The 12,206-nt window shown below is 48.4% G+C and overlaps 4 protein-coding genes across 4 annotated transcripts; 1 reads left to right on the top strand and 3 right to left on the bottom strand.

Moving 5' to 3' along the window:
* Positions 1 to 21: 21 nt before the first annotated feature.
* Positions 22 to 2,770, bottom strand: V1512DRAFT_222926 (calcium-activated chloride channel-domain-containing protein). Its single transcript, XM_066913752.1, has 6 exons — positions 2,117 to 2,770; positions 1,853 to 2,063; positions 1,727 to 1,807; positions 715 to 1,685; positions 497 to 670; positions 22 to 453 (listed from the first exon to the last, which is right to left on the bottom strand). Exons 1-6 carry the CDS (start codon positions 2,422 to 2,424, stop codon positions 51 to 53), a joined length of 2,148 nt encoding a protein of 715 aa, XP_066772735.1. The 5' UTR covers positions 2,425 to 2,770; the 3' UTR covers positions 22 to 50.
* A 136-nt stretch (positions 2,771 to 2,906) lies between these two features.
* V1512DRAFT_260559 (TEA/ATTS domain family-domain-containing protein) lies at positions 2,907 to 5,333 on the bottom strand. The gene is made up of 3 exons (XM_066915889.1): positions 4,227 to 5,333; positions 3,999 to 4,175; positions 2,907 to 3,948 (listed from the first exon to the last, which is right to left on the bottom strand). The coding sequence occupies exons 1-3, from the start codon at positions 4,855 to 4,857 to the stop codon at positions 3,281 to 3,283; spliced, it is 1,476 nt and encodes a 491-aa protein (XP_066772734.1). The 5' UTR covers positions 4,858 to 5,333; the 3' UTR covers positions 2,907 to 3,280.
* Positions 5,334 to 6,567: 1,234 nt separating this feature from the next.
* On the top strand, positions 6,568 to 8,217 carry V1512DRAFT_222922 (uncharacterized protein). The gene is made up of 5 exons (XM_066913751.1): positions 6,568 to 6,871; positions 6,920 to 7,417; positions 7,472 to 7,620; positions 7,663 to 7,839; positions 7,897 to 8,217. The coding sequence occupies exons 1-5, from the start codon at positions 6,688 to 6,690 to the stop codon at positions 8,110 to 8,112; spliced, it is 1,224 nt and encodes a 407-aa protein (XP_066772733.1). The 5' UTR covers positions 6,568 to 6,687; the 3' UTR covers positions 8,113 to 8,217.
* Positions 8,109 to 12,196, bottom strand: V1512DRAFT_236350 (EPSP synthase-domain-containing protein). The gene is made up of 2 exons (XM_066914117.1): positions 11,577 to 12,196; positions 8,109 to 11,530 (listed from the first exon to the last, which is right to left on the bottom strand). The coding sequence occupies exons 1-2, from the start codon at positions 12,165 to 12,167 to the stop codon at positions 8,234 to 8,236; spliced, it is 3,888 nt and encodes a 1,295-aa protein (XP_066772732.1). The 5' UTR covers positions 12,168 to 12,196; the 3' UTR covers positions 8,109 to 8,233.
* Between the last annotated feature and the right edge of the window lie 10 nt (positions 12,197 to 12,206).

Raw genomic sequence — 12,206 nt, 5'->3', positions numbered from 1 at the left:
GAAATACTAATACATAATTTATTCAATTTAACCAAATGTTATTACGTAATTTACTCTTTCTTCTTATCGTCGTTCAATAAAGTCAAATCAAGCAAATTAATAGCTTCGTTGATCTGCTTACGCCAGTCGTCGCGTTCGTCCTCGGTGACTCTCATCATCTCATGCTCAACATCCTCAACATGAACTTTCTCATCCTGCTCAGCCATAATTGACCGCCGACTGATGTATTTCTGCTTCTTGTCCTTCTGCAAGATATCACTGTCAAAAGACGCAAACATTAACGAGACCAGATACCGCACGACAAGGTAAACATGCTCAGAAAGCAGCACGGTCGCAAACAATACCCACGGCCTGGTCGACACCAACGAGTTTGAATCTCCATTCGTGGTCCTGTACATCGCGACTAAACTCGCAGTAGTCAAACTTCCGAGCCATGTCAAGAACGACAAATTGCTATTCGTCAGCTTGTTCTACACAATACTCCACACAACCATACTCAAGCCACGGACCAATCGAGTCGGCCTTTGCTGGAATCGGCCGCTTGGTATCTAAACAGATTTTGACCGCATCACCACGTAACTCGACCCAATTATTCACAAAACTAAACGCAGGTGCCAACGGCCACACGGTCGCAAACAAACTCAAATACCCAAACTGTACCACCATTTCCCTACTACTCAGCATTTTATCACGCCAACACACACAAAAACGTACCGGTAGTCTTCTGCGACTTCGTAATCAGGATACTCCGCTTCAGCCCTGACTCTACTCAAAAACGCAGCCTCAGACTTGGCGTCCACGATACCGGTGACCTGGGTACCGGTGACTTTGCCCTGCAACTTTTTAGCCTCGCTGAATATCTTACGCTGAATGAACGGCAAACATGTCTCGACGAAAAAATTGATCAGCTGCGCGGTCGCGATAAAATAAATGTACTGTTGCTTCAACCGCAACGTGTTTAGCGTGAACGCCTTCGCGGACGCCTTCTCTCCTATAAAGTACCGCATATTAATCGCAATCAGCTCCATATTCGGCGCAATCAAATGTCCAAACGGGAGGTACACGTACGACGACAAGAACAACCCCATATACGACGTCAGGAAGTTAAGCACAAACATCTTCTGCGTCATCGACGTCGCGTACGTGTGCTCGGACGCATGGTTCTCCCAGTCGGTCATGCCGGTCGCAATCATGCCGTAAAACTTTGTAAAAGTCGGGACTAATGTCGCCAGCAGCGCGGTTGGCAAAAACACAAGATACTGTTTCCCCGGCCCGTCGTAGATTTCGGCAAGAAAGATCTCAATGATGAACACCAAGCCTTGCAATATCACCAGCGCGACACCAGCTACGAACGCGACCGGGATTGCGGTGAACTGCTTTGCGACGCGCTTCCATGATGGGTAATATTGCACCAATATACCTGTGATTGGATCTTCGCGCTCGGAATCACCCCTGAACGTTGGTCGCAGATGCTGCAATTGCGCAGAATCCTTGACCCCCCACTTGACTGCAAGCTCGACCTCGCGCTTTTTCCAAGACTCGACAAACACGCAGCACCAAATACAATTGACAACCGCGAAGATTGGGGAGAAATCTGGCAGAAAGAAGTAAGCCGCCAGACCAAGCACCATAGGGAAGATGAGTTGTTTAAAATAAAACTGCAGAAACGCAAAGTACATCCCAATCTTAAAACGTCAGCTTGCTCTCGCTTGCATCATCATCGTACCTCTTCGCCAAAAGACCCGCGAATTAATTCCAGCTCGGCATCATCCAGCTGCCACCTTCTCGACCACCTATTGATCCACGCCTACCCCATCGTTAACTTGTGCTTTTCATGGGATTAAGTACATACGACGTTGAATTCAGGGTCATGAGGCGCAAAAATTGATTTTACAACAATCCAGTCACCTTGTCCAGGCGTGATTCCAAGCCCGTGATCTTTGGCCGACAATGTCAATCTGGCGTACACCAATCTCAGTCTTTCTGCCACCGAAAACTCCGAGTCCAATTCTTCACTTGGTGACGGCGCAGTCGGGCGTACTCCATATAACCAGTCACGAACCCTGATCACCATCAGTTTACTACTCCCAAATCAACATTCAAGACCTGAGCATACTTTGACTGATAATCCGCAATCGCAATGACTTTATCCGAAGCCCTTACAAAGATAAACACTGCTCCGGGCTTGCTCGACCTAACACTAAACGTGAAGCCAGCATTCACAAGCTCAGCCAGCAAGAACCTGAGCGCGTCGTCAATGATCGTCTTTGTCTTCTTGCTCGAAGGCACGAAAGATGACGTACTGTCAAACACAATCACGACATCGCTTTCAAGTCCAGCAGGAGCAGTTGCAGAGTTAATGAAGCTAACTGGAGATGGCTTAGAAAACAATTTCGCTTTTTCTGTCGTTGAAGACTCGTCCATTGTTCACGATTGAAGTATGTCGAACGGTGTGAAGTACGAGCTCATTGACGGAGATCTGTGTGAAGCCTCAGGATATGCGGCACAGTCTTCGAGACCCAATCCATCAGCGTGTTTTTCCTTACAATTCTGTGTTTATTGGCTGCTGCTGTTGTTGTTGCTGCTGTTTTTGCTGTGGTGTTTTGCTTATGCTTATTGACACTGTACTGGCTGGCCAAAGATACTGTGCTGTTGCTTTTAGTAGTATCTGTATTACATCGAATCACTTTCAGTCAGCTAGATCTTCTTGACCAGCTTTTACCTGGATCAACGTATGGACGTTCTCGATTTGAGTCGTCATTAATCATAAGTAGAGAACTCATTTATATACATTTGGAAAGAACTACGCAGGATAGTTGAAGACTGAGTTTATTATCATTATGCTATATGCTACTGTTCATCTATATTTCTGACTTCGACGCTCACCGTGCCTACGAGTAGCTTATCATCTAACTATACTCACTCAATTATACTCATCTAACTATACAGCTCGACCTAGTGAAGAAACAGAGAATCTATAACTTCATCAATGGTCTTGATAACCCCAACCCGATGTCATATTCTGTTTGCCGCACGAGGCTCGACTGTTCTACGGCGACACCAATTTCATTATAAAGTCATAAATTTGTACATCATCATCAGAACCAAATGAGCCGGTCCTGTCAAAAATAAAAAAACAAAATCCAATCTGTGTCGTGAAAAAAACCAAAATCCTAAAACGGGAGTCCAAATGAAAACTAAACGAGTGTACGCGTATGTGTGTGAAATTTTCCAAACGAGTGACTTGTGGTATAATATTGTGAAATGCAGCATGATTTCTTTATGGCCAGATTTCTAGCAAGTCATTAGGTGAGTACAGCTGGCCATTACCTTCAGCTATTGGGTCACACTCGACCCACATGCCTAGCGGATGCACTTGCTGGGCCGGGTCGGCGATGTACGTCGTCACATCGTGCTGGCTTGCACGCGGGAGCTGTGTCCGCTCTGGCATGTACATCATCGAGTTCACGTCCGTGATTGGCGCGCCGATCACGGTTTCGGTCGTCGGCGAGAGATACACGCCTGCCATGTCGTAAATGAGGTCATGTTGGATGTGTGTTTCGAGCGGCGACTCGAGCCGCGAGTCGGCCGGGGACGACGTACCATGCAGCGGGCTGGGGTGGCCAACCATCATCGGATGCGCGAACTGCATCTGCTGGCGTGGTGCTGGCGTGATCAGCTCGTGATCTTGCTGGGGTTTGAAGTTCATGATGTGTTCTTGCGGCATGGACGTTCGACGCGGCTGCTCAACACGGTGCTGCATGTGCTGTGGCAGTGGAGGCACGGTTTGCGGACGTGACATTTGGGGCAACGAGTCGACTTCGAGCTCAATCTTATGGTCGCTTTCTGCAGGGGGCTGAGACTCGGTTGGCGACAAGTCCGCATCGTGATAGACCAACTGCATGTTGAGATCCCGTGCCGAAGGCGAATCCGAAACCAAATCCATAACTAAACAGTAAGCTCATTATTCACATGCATAATCGCACACAAAATCATACACTCAGCGTCGTCTTTCAGGAGATGCTTAAGGACTTGAATGTGACTCGAGACTTGTTTTCTTGTTCGCTGCTTGCCAGTCTTGCGGAAGATGAAATCTGAGATTAATTCATTTCTGCCACAAGCACGGCCATGTACTGTGATCTTCCTCCGTCCGACTTTTGGAATCATTCGAATAGCTATAAAATTTAGCACGCGTGAAACCCACTTGTTTTGTGGTCTGTCCGTACCTTGCATGAAAGCATCTTCAACCTCAGTGCTCCAGACCGTGTTCCCATCGTCAGTGCTGTCCCGTCTTTGTCGCGCGAGGTAAGCTTCATATGCAGGGATGTCCTTCGCACTTCGTTCCGTCTGAGTGATGGTCTGGATTGGCATAGGCGGCGCGGACAGCGTGTGCGCCATCATGGTTGCCGGCGGCTCTGTGAACGCAAACTGTTCGTCTTGGTGAAAATGCAATGCCGCGCCCATTGAGATTGACCGGCCGAGCCGGGGACGTTTCCCGGCTGGCGACGTCAAGTTTGTAGAGCTTGGCGACGCGAGCGTCAGCGCTGGCCGGGTTGGCGTACCCATGTGTCTGTTCTGTGCCTGTGCCCGTGCATTTTCACGCGCTTCTTCATCTTCGTCGCTTTGCGAGTCCCCGAACTGTCGCGACCGCTTCAGGCGCTGAAACGAGTCGTCCGATCGTCGGCGCGGTAGAGTTGTTGGCGGCGGTGTCAGCGTGAAAGCTGAGGGCAGGAGACCAGGTCCGCCGACAGATGGAGTGTCGAGTACGCCCATTTGCGCGGTAAATGACAGAGTCGAAGTGCCGCTGTCTGCGCCTATGCGGACTGAAAGTGGAGTCTTCATTGGTGAGATCGACATGACTATAAAATGTACATAAACGAGATGTTTGGTTCTAAACAAGAAGGCGATGATGATGATGATGATTTTTGAATAGAATCAAAAATGATTGTGGTGAATTCTGAGTATCACAAATAGTATAGCAAAAAGATTTAGTGTGGTTTGAACTGATAAGAAGGAACGGTGAATTGCAAAGTTCGGTGAAATGAGTGGCACCGACGATCTCTTGTGTTTTTGAATGAGTATCAGAATTCAGAAGGAGAAGATCAGATCAAGAATGAAGCAAAGAAAATCAAAGCAAAGTAGATGAAAGAAAAGGAATAATTGACGAGTGAAGGAGTTCTTGTGAAGGAGGTGATTAATTGATTTTGAACGATAAAAAGTCTAGAGGCCAAAGGCTGAATAGAGTTCAGGAGCGCGTCTGATACGCGTCACGGATGATCGGCTTTTAGTCGTACAAACGGTTTTACAGTGCAAAATAGTGGATTATGAATGTGTTCTGTATGTGTATTAGTGATTTTATAATGTTATTGTAAAATAAATGAAAAATGATGAGTACGCGTATTGAGACGCGTTTACGCGTCTATGAAGAAGTTGTTTGCAACACGACTTCATACAAACCCGTGTCATTTACAATTAATTTAATCATTAAATAACGCGCCAATTAACAGATTATTAAGTCTTCTTTTTATTATAATCAAAGGGACAATAACGAAGAATGACGCGTTTTGTTAAGAAAGTCCAGACTGAATTGAGAAGGTTGTAAACATTCAACCCTTGCAGTCTAGGGATGTGAGGGAGTTTTATATAGTGATGAAATATACTCTACATGATGGAATGTACACTGCGTAGTTTGAAACCAGACGATGACTCGCGTCGAGCACATTTTACGCGTCTCCAAAGCGCGTTTGCTTGTGCTATACGAAATAACAAAGTGATAAACGTGTTTAGAGTACAATTTAACACGTTTAGGATGATTTGTTTATACGACTTTTTCAGGTCAAGCAAGGCATGTTAAGGTATAACATTTAAACTTTATTATAACGCGTCGCTGCTAGTGTAGATCGTAACTTGTAACTAACTACACGTGATGACTTATTGTGGAGACGTGAACGTGCCATTCATGATTGGGTCAAACGACGCGAATTTGGAGAAGACTGTTAGCGGAGCCAGCAGTGTAGTTTATGTACACGAACACTGTCACACTGAGCATTATAACAAACAGCATTCGTATCAAGCAGCTATTTTAACAGCTCTCATAACTCACGAGAATGGTCTAAAGAAACGTACAGGATGTCCAGAATCAGACATATCGTCCCTGCCATATACAACAACGTACGACATTTCGCGTTCTTATTCCTGATTGCGACACGATTGTGTAACCAGGTCCAACTCGAATCAGGGGCTTCTAGCACTGACTCAGTAGAACGATATACTTCCGAATAACTGACGTGATCATCTTTGAAAGATCCGGGGTTTAAAATCATCATGAGCAGGCCATGTTTACAGTAGTGACATATACGTCAATATACGACACAGTTACCACCATAAGCACACAACCTCGCACAAGGCTAACTACAATAAGTAAATTGATCCCGTTTACATGGCTCGTGCGCTTATCGTGTTTGTACGACATTGAACGCCATGATAAAGAGCCGCACGCCATTTTTAGGTCCCGTTCGGGATATAGAATACTAATGAAGAAACTTTCCCTTTTTGCTCTTAGGGCAACAATTTTTACGCCTTTTCTCAAACCACTTTCTGTTTAGTTCTGTTTCTCAATAGACGTGGGACTGCCTTTATATAGAACATTGAAGGTAATCTGACTCTATTCTAAATACGTGAAAAAAAATGGGTGCTGTTCTAGAGTTCGTGGCTACTCTTAGGCAAGCAGTTAATCATGATTATGTATTCTTTGGAGTAGCTGCAATCATCATACTCCAACTGTCGTTCATCATTTATACTCTCATATTCACAAAGTCTATGAGCCCAGTTAAACCTGATGATTCTTCAAAAACACAGGAAAAGACCGGAAGTTCGTCAAACTCGACATGCAGTGAAAATTATACTGACATTGCTCTAGCATGGACCCCAGTCGAGTTCACGACCCCGACTCCCAAGTCATACGAGAACTGGGACATCGAGACCACGAAACCATTACCATACAGACCGTTCAAGCACAACTACCATGTGACCATGGGAATCCGGAGCATGGACTTTGACGACTGGATTGAGCTCGACAACGAGTGGCCAAAATACCACGACCGCAAATGTGCGAGACTGGCGGAACGGAAAGAGGAGCTGGTCATGACCAGTCCGGACGCGATGGACGCCGCGTTCGAGTTGCTGGAAGAGTTCCGCAACTGGCTGCCGGCGCGATACCCGACTTTGTTCAAGAAGACTGACGTTGGACTCGATAACATTTACACTGGCGAAAGCTTCAACACAACCGAACGCCCGCTGAAAGGAAACATGGACCCAATGGAAATTGCTGCAAAACTCATCCAGGACGATATTGCAATCATGCTTCCCGGAGCTGACGGACAGTACTACCTCAAGTCTGGGTGTATTTTGTTGGCTGGTACGGCAAAATGTTTATCCGCTTAAAACTCCCAATCACTGACTTCTTTCACAGGGTTCTGGCGTTTGAAGGACAAGGTCGGCATGCCACTTGCTGACATTCATACTTCAGGCGATGTTCCTCAATTCAAGGAGAAACTGCAAATGTCAATGGAACGTTTCTTTGTCAGAATGCGCGTCGACCGTCCCGTCGTGCGAAACAACGTATGCCCAATTTACTCTTCTGTGAATTTCCTAACGACATAGTACTTCCTCCAAACTGACGAAGACCTGGGCTGGTCCGCCGCAATCGGGTCAGAAGATAACGACAACATTGGCTGGGACACGGCCGAGCTAGCGCACGATATCAACAAGATGCACTTCCGGTCCGAACGGCAATCCCTCCGCCGTCTTCCCAAATCAGGCGGCATCGTCTTCACCATTGTATGTTATCCCCTCTGGCATTTCTATTTTTTTTTCCCAATGGTGCTAATTTTGTAGCGAACGTACTTCGTCCCGGTGACTAAGATCGCACAGGAACCGTTCGTCCCTGGTCGTCTGGCAGACGGCATTCGCGCGTGGGCAGACGACGTCTCGCATTACAAAGGAAAGCGGAAATTTGACAAGATCGTGCTCGAGTACCTTGACGCGGAACACAAGAAACAGGTTGAGAACGGACTCCAGGTCGAGAAAGAACCGAGTGCGTACCCATTTTAAAAAAGTAAAGAGAGATGTAGATATGACAAGGAATAATAATATGTATGTACAGAAATCAAAACGCATGTAAACTTTTATCCGCGATTCATGTTATTTAATCTTTAACAAACCAAAAGCTCATCTATAACTCGCCAATCAACTTCGCCGCCTCCGCAATTTCCCCAACAGAAAGCTGTCCTGGAGCCGCGGCGGCAGGCAAATGTGGGTGCGTCACGGGAGTCAAGAACGTGTTCAAAACCCGGCTCAGCTGTCCTACCTTGCCCATATTGATTGCAATCAACGGCTTGGCCGCGTGCGATGCCCGGAACTGCTCCAACGCAACGTTATCACTTCTCGAGCTCGCAAACCCGACAAACTTGATCACGTCACACCAGCCACCAGATACGGCCTCGGCGTACTTGCTCGCCCACTGCGGCCCGTCCCACTTCCACGTCCCACTGAAATCGTGATTTGATGCAATTAGCTTCGTAAACCCTCTGCGCTCGACAACCTGCGCAATCACGCTCGCCGGCAACGTCAGCTCGACGTCAAGGTATGCGACTCCAAGTTTCAGTGCGAGCAACATCAAATCGACAGCGCGCTCGTGGTAATCGTCGGGAAACTTGCCGCCCTGCGAAACGGTCCTAATTGTAAACAAGATCGGAACGTCGGTGTGCTTGCGGATCAAACCGATTTGCTCTTGCACAAACTCGACGCTCGGTACAGATGCGTTCGGAGCCGGACGAAGCAGATCGACACGCAGCTCAAGCAAGTCAACGCCAGCAGTGATGGCGCTAATGTCCGGCATCGCGACCGCCACGTCTGGGTACGTCAGTGACAAGAACGCGGATCGCGGCTTAGCGACAAGGTCGCTGTGCAAACTCGACAGACCCGTGATGGTCTGCAGATACGTCCGCAACGACTTCTGCATCTTGGCTGTGTCTTCCGGCTTGCTGATGTCTGAGTTGTAAACCATGTAGTTCGAGCACCCGGCAAACCACGCCTCCCGCCGCTGCCACACCCCAAGCATGTCGTCCACGTAACTCGGCCGTGTCTTGTCGTACGTCAAGTATTCCATTATCAGCTTGATATCGCGATGAATGTGGATCACAATTCCGCCGTCAGCAATGTACTTCTGTAATATCGTCCGGGCCTCGGGCGTTTCAACAAGTCCGCCACCACATGCAAGCGTGTACCCAACCGGGTGCTTCTTAATCACGTCTTTCAACACATTAAGCTCTTCTTGTCTAAACCCTTCCCATCCGTCCTTCTTGATAATCTCTGGGATCGTGCTTTCGAGTTTCTCCTCCAAGTACGTATCCAAGTCATGAAAACTCTGTCCCAACGCATCAGCAATCCACCGCCCAACAGACGTTTTTCCAGCTCCACGCATGCCAATGACAAATACACTCTTGTTATTATTTGGATGAAACTGCTTCACCGCTTTCACAGCCGCTGGCGCCTCGTATCCTTCAAGACTGACACCGAACTTGCGCGCCAACACATCCCACCACCCAGGCCACGTCTTCTCAACACATTTGCGATCACTGATCGTGACCGCGCCCGGTGTAACCACTGCCAGCAAGCTGAAACTCATTGCAACCCGGTGATCATCGTACGTGTGAACCTCGCCCGTAGGCACGGTCAGGTCCGCGAACGATGACTTGCCGGTGATCTTGATGCCATCTTCAAGCTCACTCGCAACAACACCGAACTTGGCCAGTTCGTGCACCATAGCCTCGATCCGGTTGCACTCCTTGACCCGCTGGTTCGCGATACCAGTGATTTGGGTCGGGATCGTACTATTAGACCCGTCGTGCGCTACAGCAGCCAACACACTCGCGGTCAAGAACGCGTCAGTCATGGGCTCCATGTCTACCGACGCCAGCGGCTTCAGCCCGCCGATCGCAGGACCGGTCACGGTCGTCGACGACTCGGTCTGCGTGACCTGGCACCCCATCGGCGCCAGCACGTCGACCGCAAACTGCGCGTCTCCTTGCAGCGATTTAGATCCAATGTTGGGAATCGTGCACGTAGTCCCCGTAAGAGCCGCGAACGCAAGCGGATACGTTGCAGAACTGGCGTCGCTCTCGACAACATACTTCGCTGGCGCAGTGTACACGCCGGTCGGGATCTCGTAGGTGTGCTCCTCGGTCTTGGACTTGACGACAGTGATGCCGAAAGACGCCATCATGGTGATTGTCATGTCAATGTACGGCTGAGACACCGGCTTGCCTCCGACCAACGACAACGTCAGCGGCGACTCGGCGTACGGCGCGGCCATCAAAATCGCAGACACGTACTGCGACGAAACCGTCGCCGCCAGCTCGACACGGCCGCCTTTCAAATGCTCATCCGCAGTCAGACGCAGCGGCAGACTGCCGACAGACTCGAGGTACTCAATCTTGGCACCGTTGTTGCGCAGCGCTGTGACCAGAGATGATATCGGGCGCACCTTCATGCGTGAATTGCCGGTCAAAACCAACGAGTCATTTTTGTCCGACGCCTTTGCGATCGTTGCAACCGCGGTCAAAAACCGCGCAGACGTGCCAGAGTTGCCAAGAAATATTTCCTCTGTGGGCGCAATCAAGTCACCGCCATGACCGGTGACAGACAACACGTCGTCGCCGTTTTCGTTTGTGAGCCACTTGAATTGAGCGCCAGACAGAAGCGAGATGGCGTTCATCATGTGCTCGGTATCATCTGATCTGAGCAAATTCTGCAGTTCGCACGTTCCTGTAGCCAGAGCTGCCAACAGCAACGCGCGGTTGGTAATGGACTTTGATCCAGGAGGAATTACAACGACTTGAGACTTTGGTGATTGAGAGGTACCGTTGACGACGACGTCGGGTGACAACACGAATCTGATGTCGGCGTCGGCAACCACGGATGCTTTCTGTTCGTACGTTTTTCCGATCCCAGTCAGCAACACGATTTTCTTTTTTGCTCCGGCGTTCTTCTTGTCAACAGCCATGACTTCAAGTAGTCTGTCGACCGGTGTCGGTCTACCGTTTGTGCGTTTCTGAACCACAGCGTCAGCAGGTGAAATAGGCAATCCGTAAGCGGTAAGAATCTTGCTAATACGCGCGACCGTCGAGTCAGATAGTAAACCCAAGTAGCGCGCAAGCTCGGCTTCCTTGACGATTCCAATCGCAACACACTCGCCATGCAGGATCTGTGGCGTGAAGATGGCCTCGTACGCGTGACCAATTGAATGGCCAAAGTTTAGCAGGTTACGCAGACCGCCTTCGCGTTCGTCTGCGGACACGACGAAAGCCTTGACTCGGATCGAGCCAATGACAAGGGCATGTAACGTGTCTTTGATTGACGACAAGTCAACAATCCCGGTTTCTGCATCACGATTAGTAAATGCGGCAAGAAAGTCGTCGACGTTGTTTTCTAAACGATCAAACTCGTTCTTGTCCCAGAAAATAGCAGTCTATATGGTTACTACCATAAGAGTCATCAAAGTTCACACCACCAACCTTTATGATTTCCGCCATTCCGTTGATAAACTCGCGTTCAGGCAGCGTCTCCAAAAATGCGAGATCAACAAAGATCCGTTCAGGTTGCCAGAATGCTCCAATCAAATTCTTTCCATGCGGTGTATCGATCGCAGTCTTGCCTCCAATTGACGAGTCCACCATCGACAGTAGTGTTGTTGGGACCTGAACAAACTTGATACCACGCATAAATGTCGCAGCAACGTATCCAGCCATGTCGCCAATGACTCCACCACCAATGGCGAGCAGTATACTATCTCTTGTGCATCTGTTCTGCAGCATCCAGTCTTCAATTGCAGCTTTTGTGCCTCGAGATTTTGACGATTCGCCAGGGGGAACAGTGTAAACTAGTAATCTTGTCTCGATATTGAGTTTTTTTGAAATATCATCGAAAGCTTTGTGGAACGAAGACAAGTGAAGTTTAGCAATGTTAGTGTCTGTAACAAGAACATAAGTTGACGAAGGTAGGTCTTTGAGAATTTCTGCTACTATTGATTGAATCATGCCATATCCTACAACAATTGTATCTTTCCCTAAAATAGGGACCCTCACGGGTTCAACCAGGACACTCATTTTGTTGCTGTTTGTTTGCTGAAGGGAGTGTTCTTTTGG

This window comes from Lipomyces arxii, assembly GCF_038497795.1.
Source record: "Lipomyces arxii strain Phaff 12-163 unplaced genomic scaffold V1512scaffold_4, whole genome shotgun sequence".
In the NCBI taxonomy this organism is placed as follows: domain Eukaryota; kingdom Fungi; phylum Ascomycota; class Lipomycetes; order Lipomycetales; family Lipomycetaceae; genus Lipomyces; species Lipomyces arxii.
This window is presented reverse-complemented; position numbering and strand designations above follow the sequence as displayed.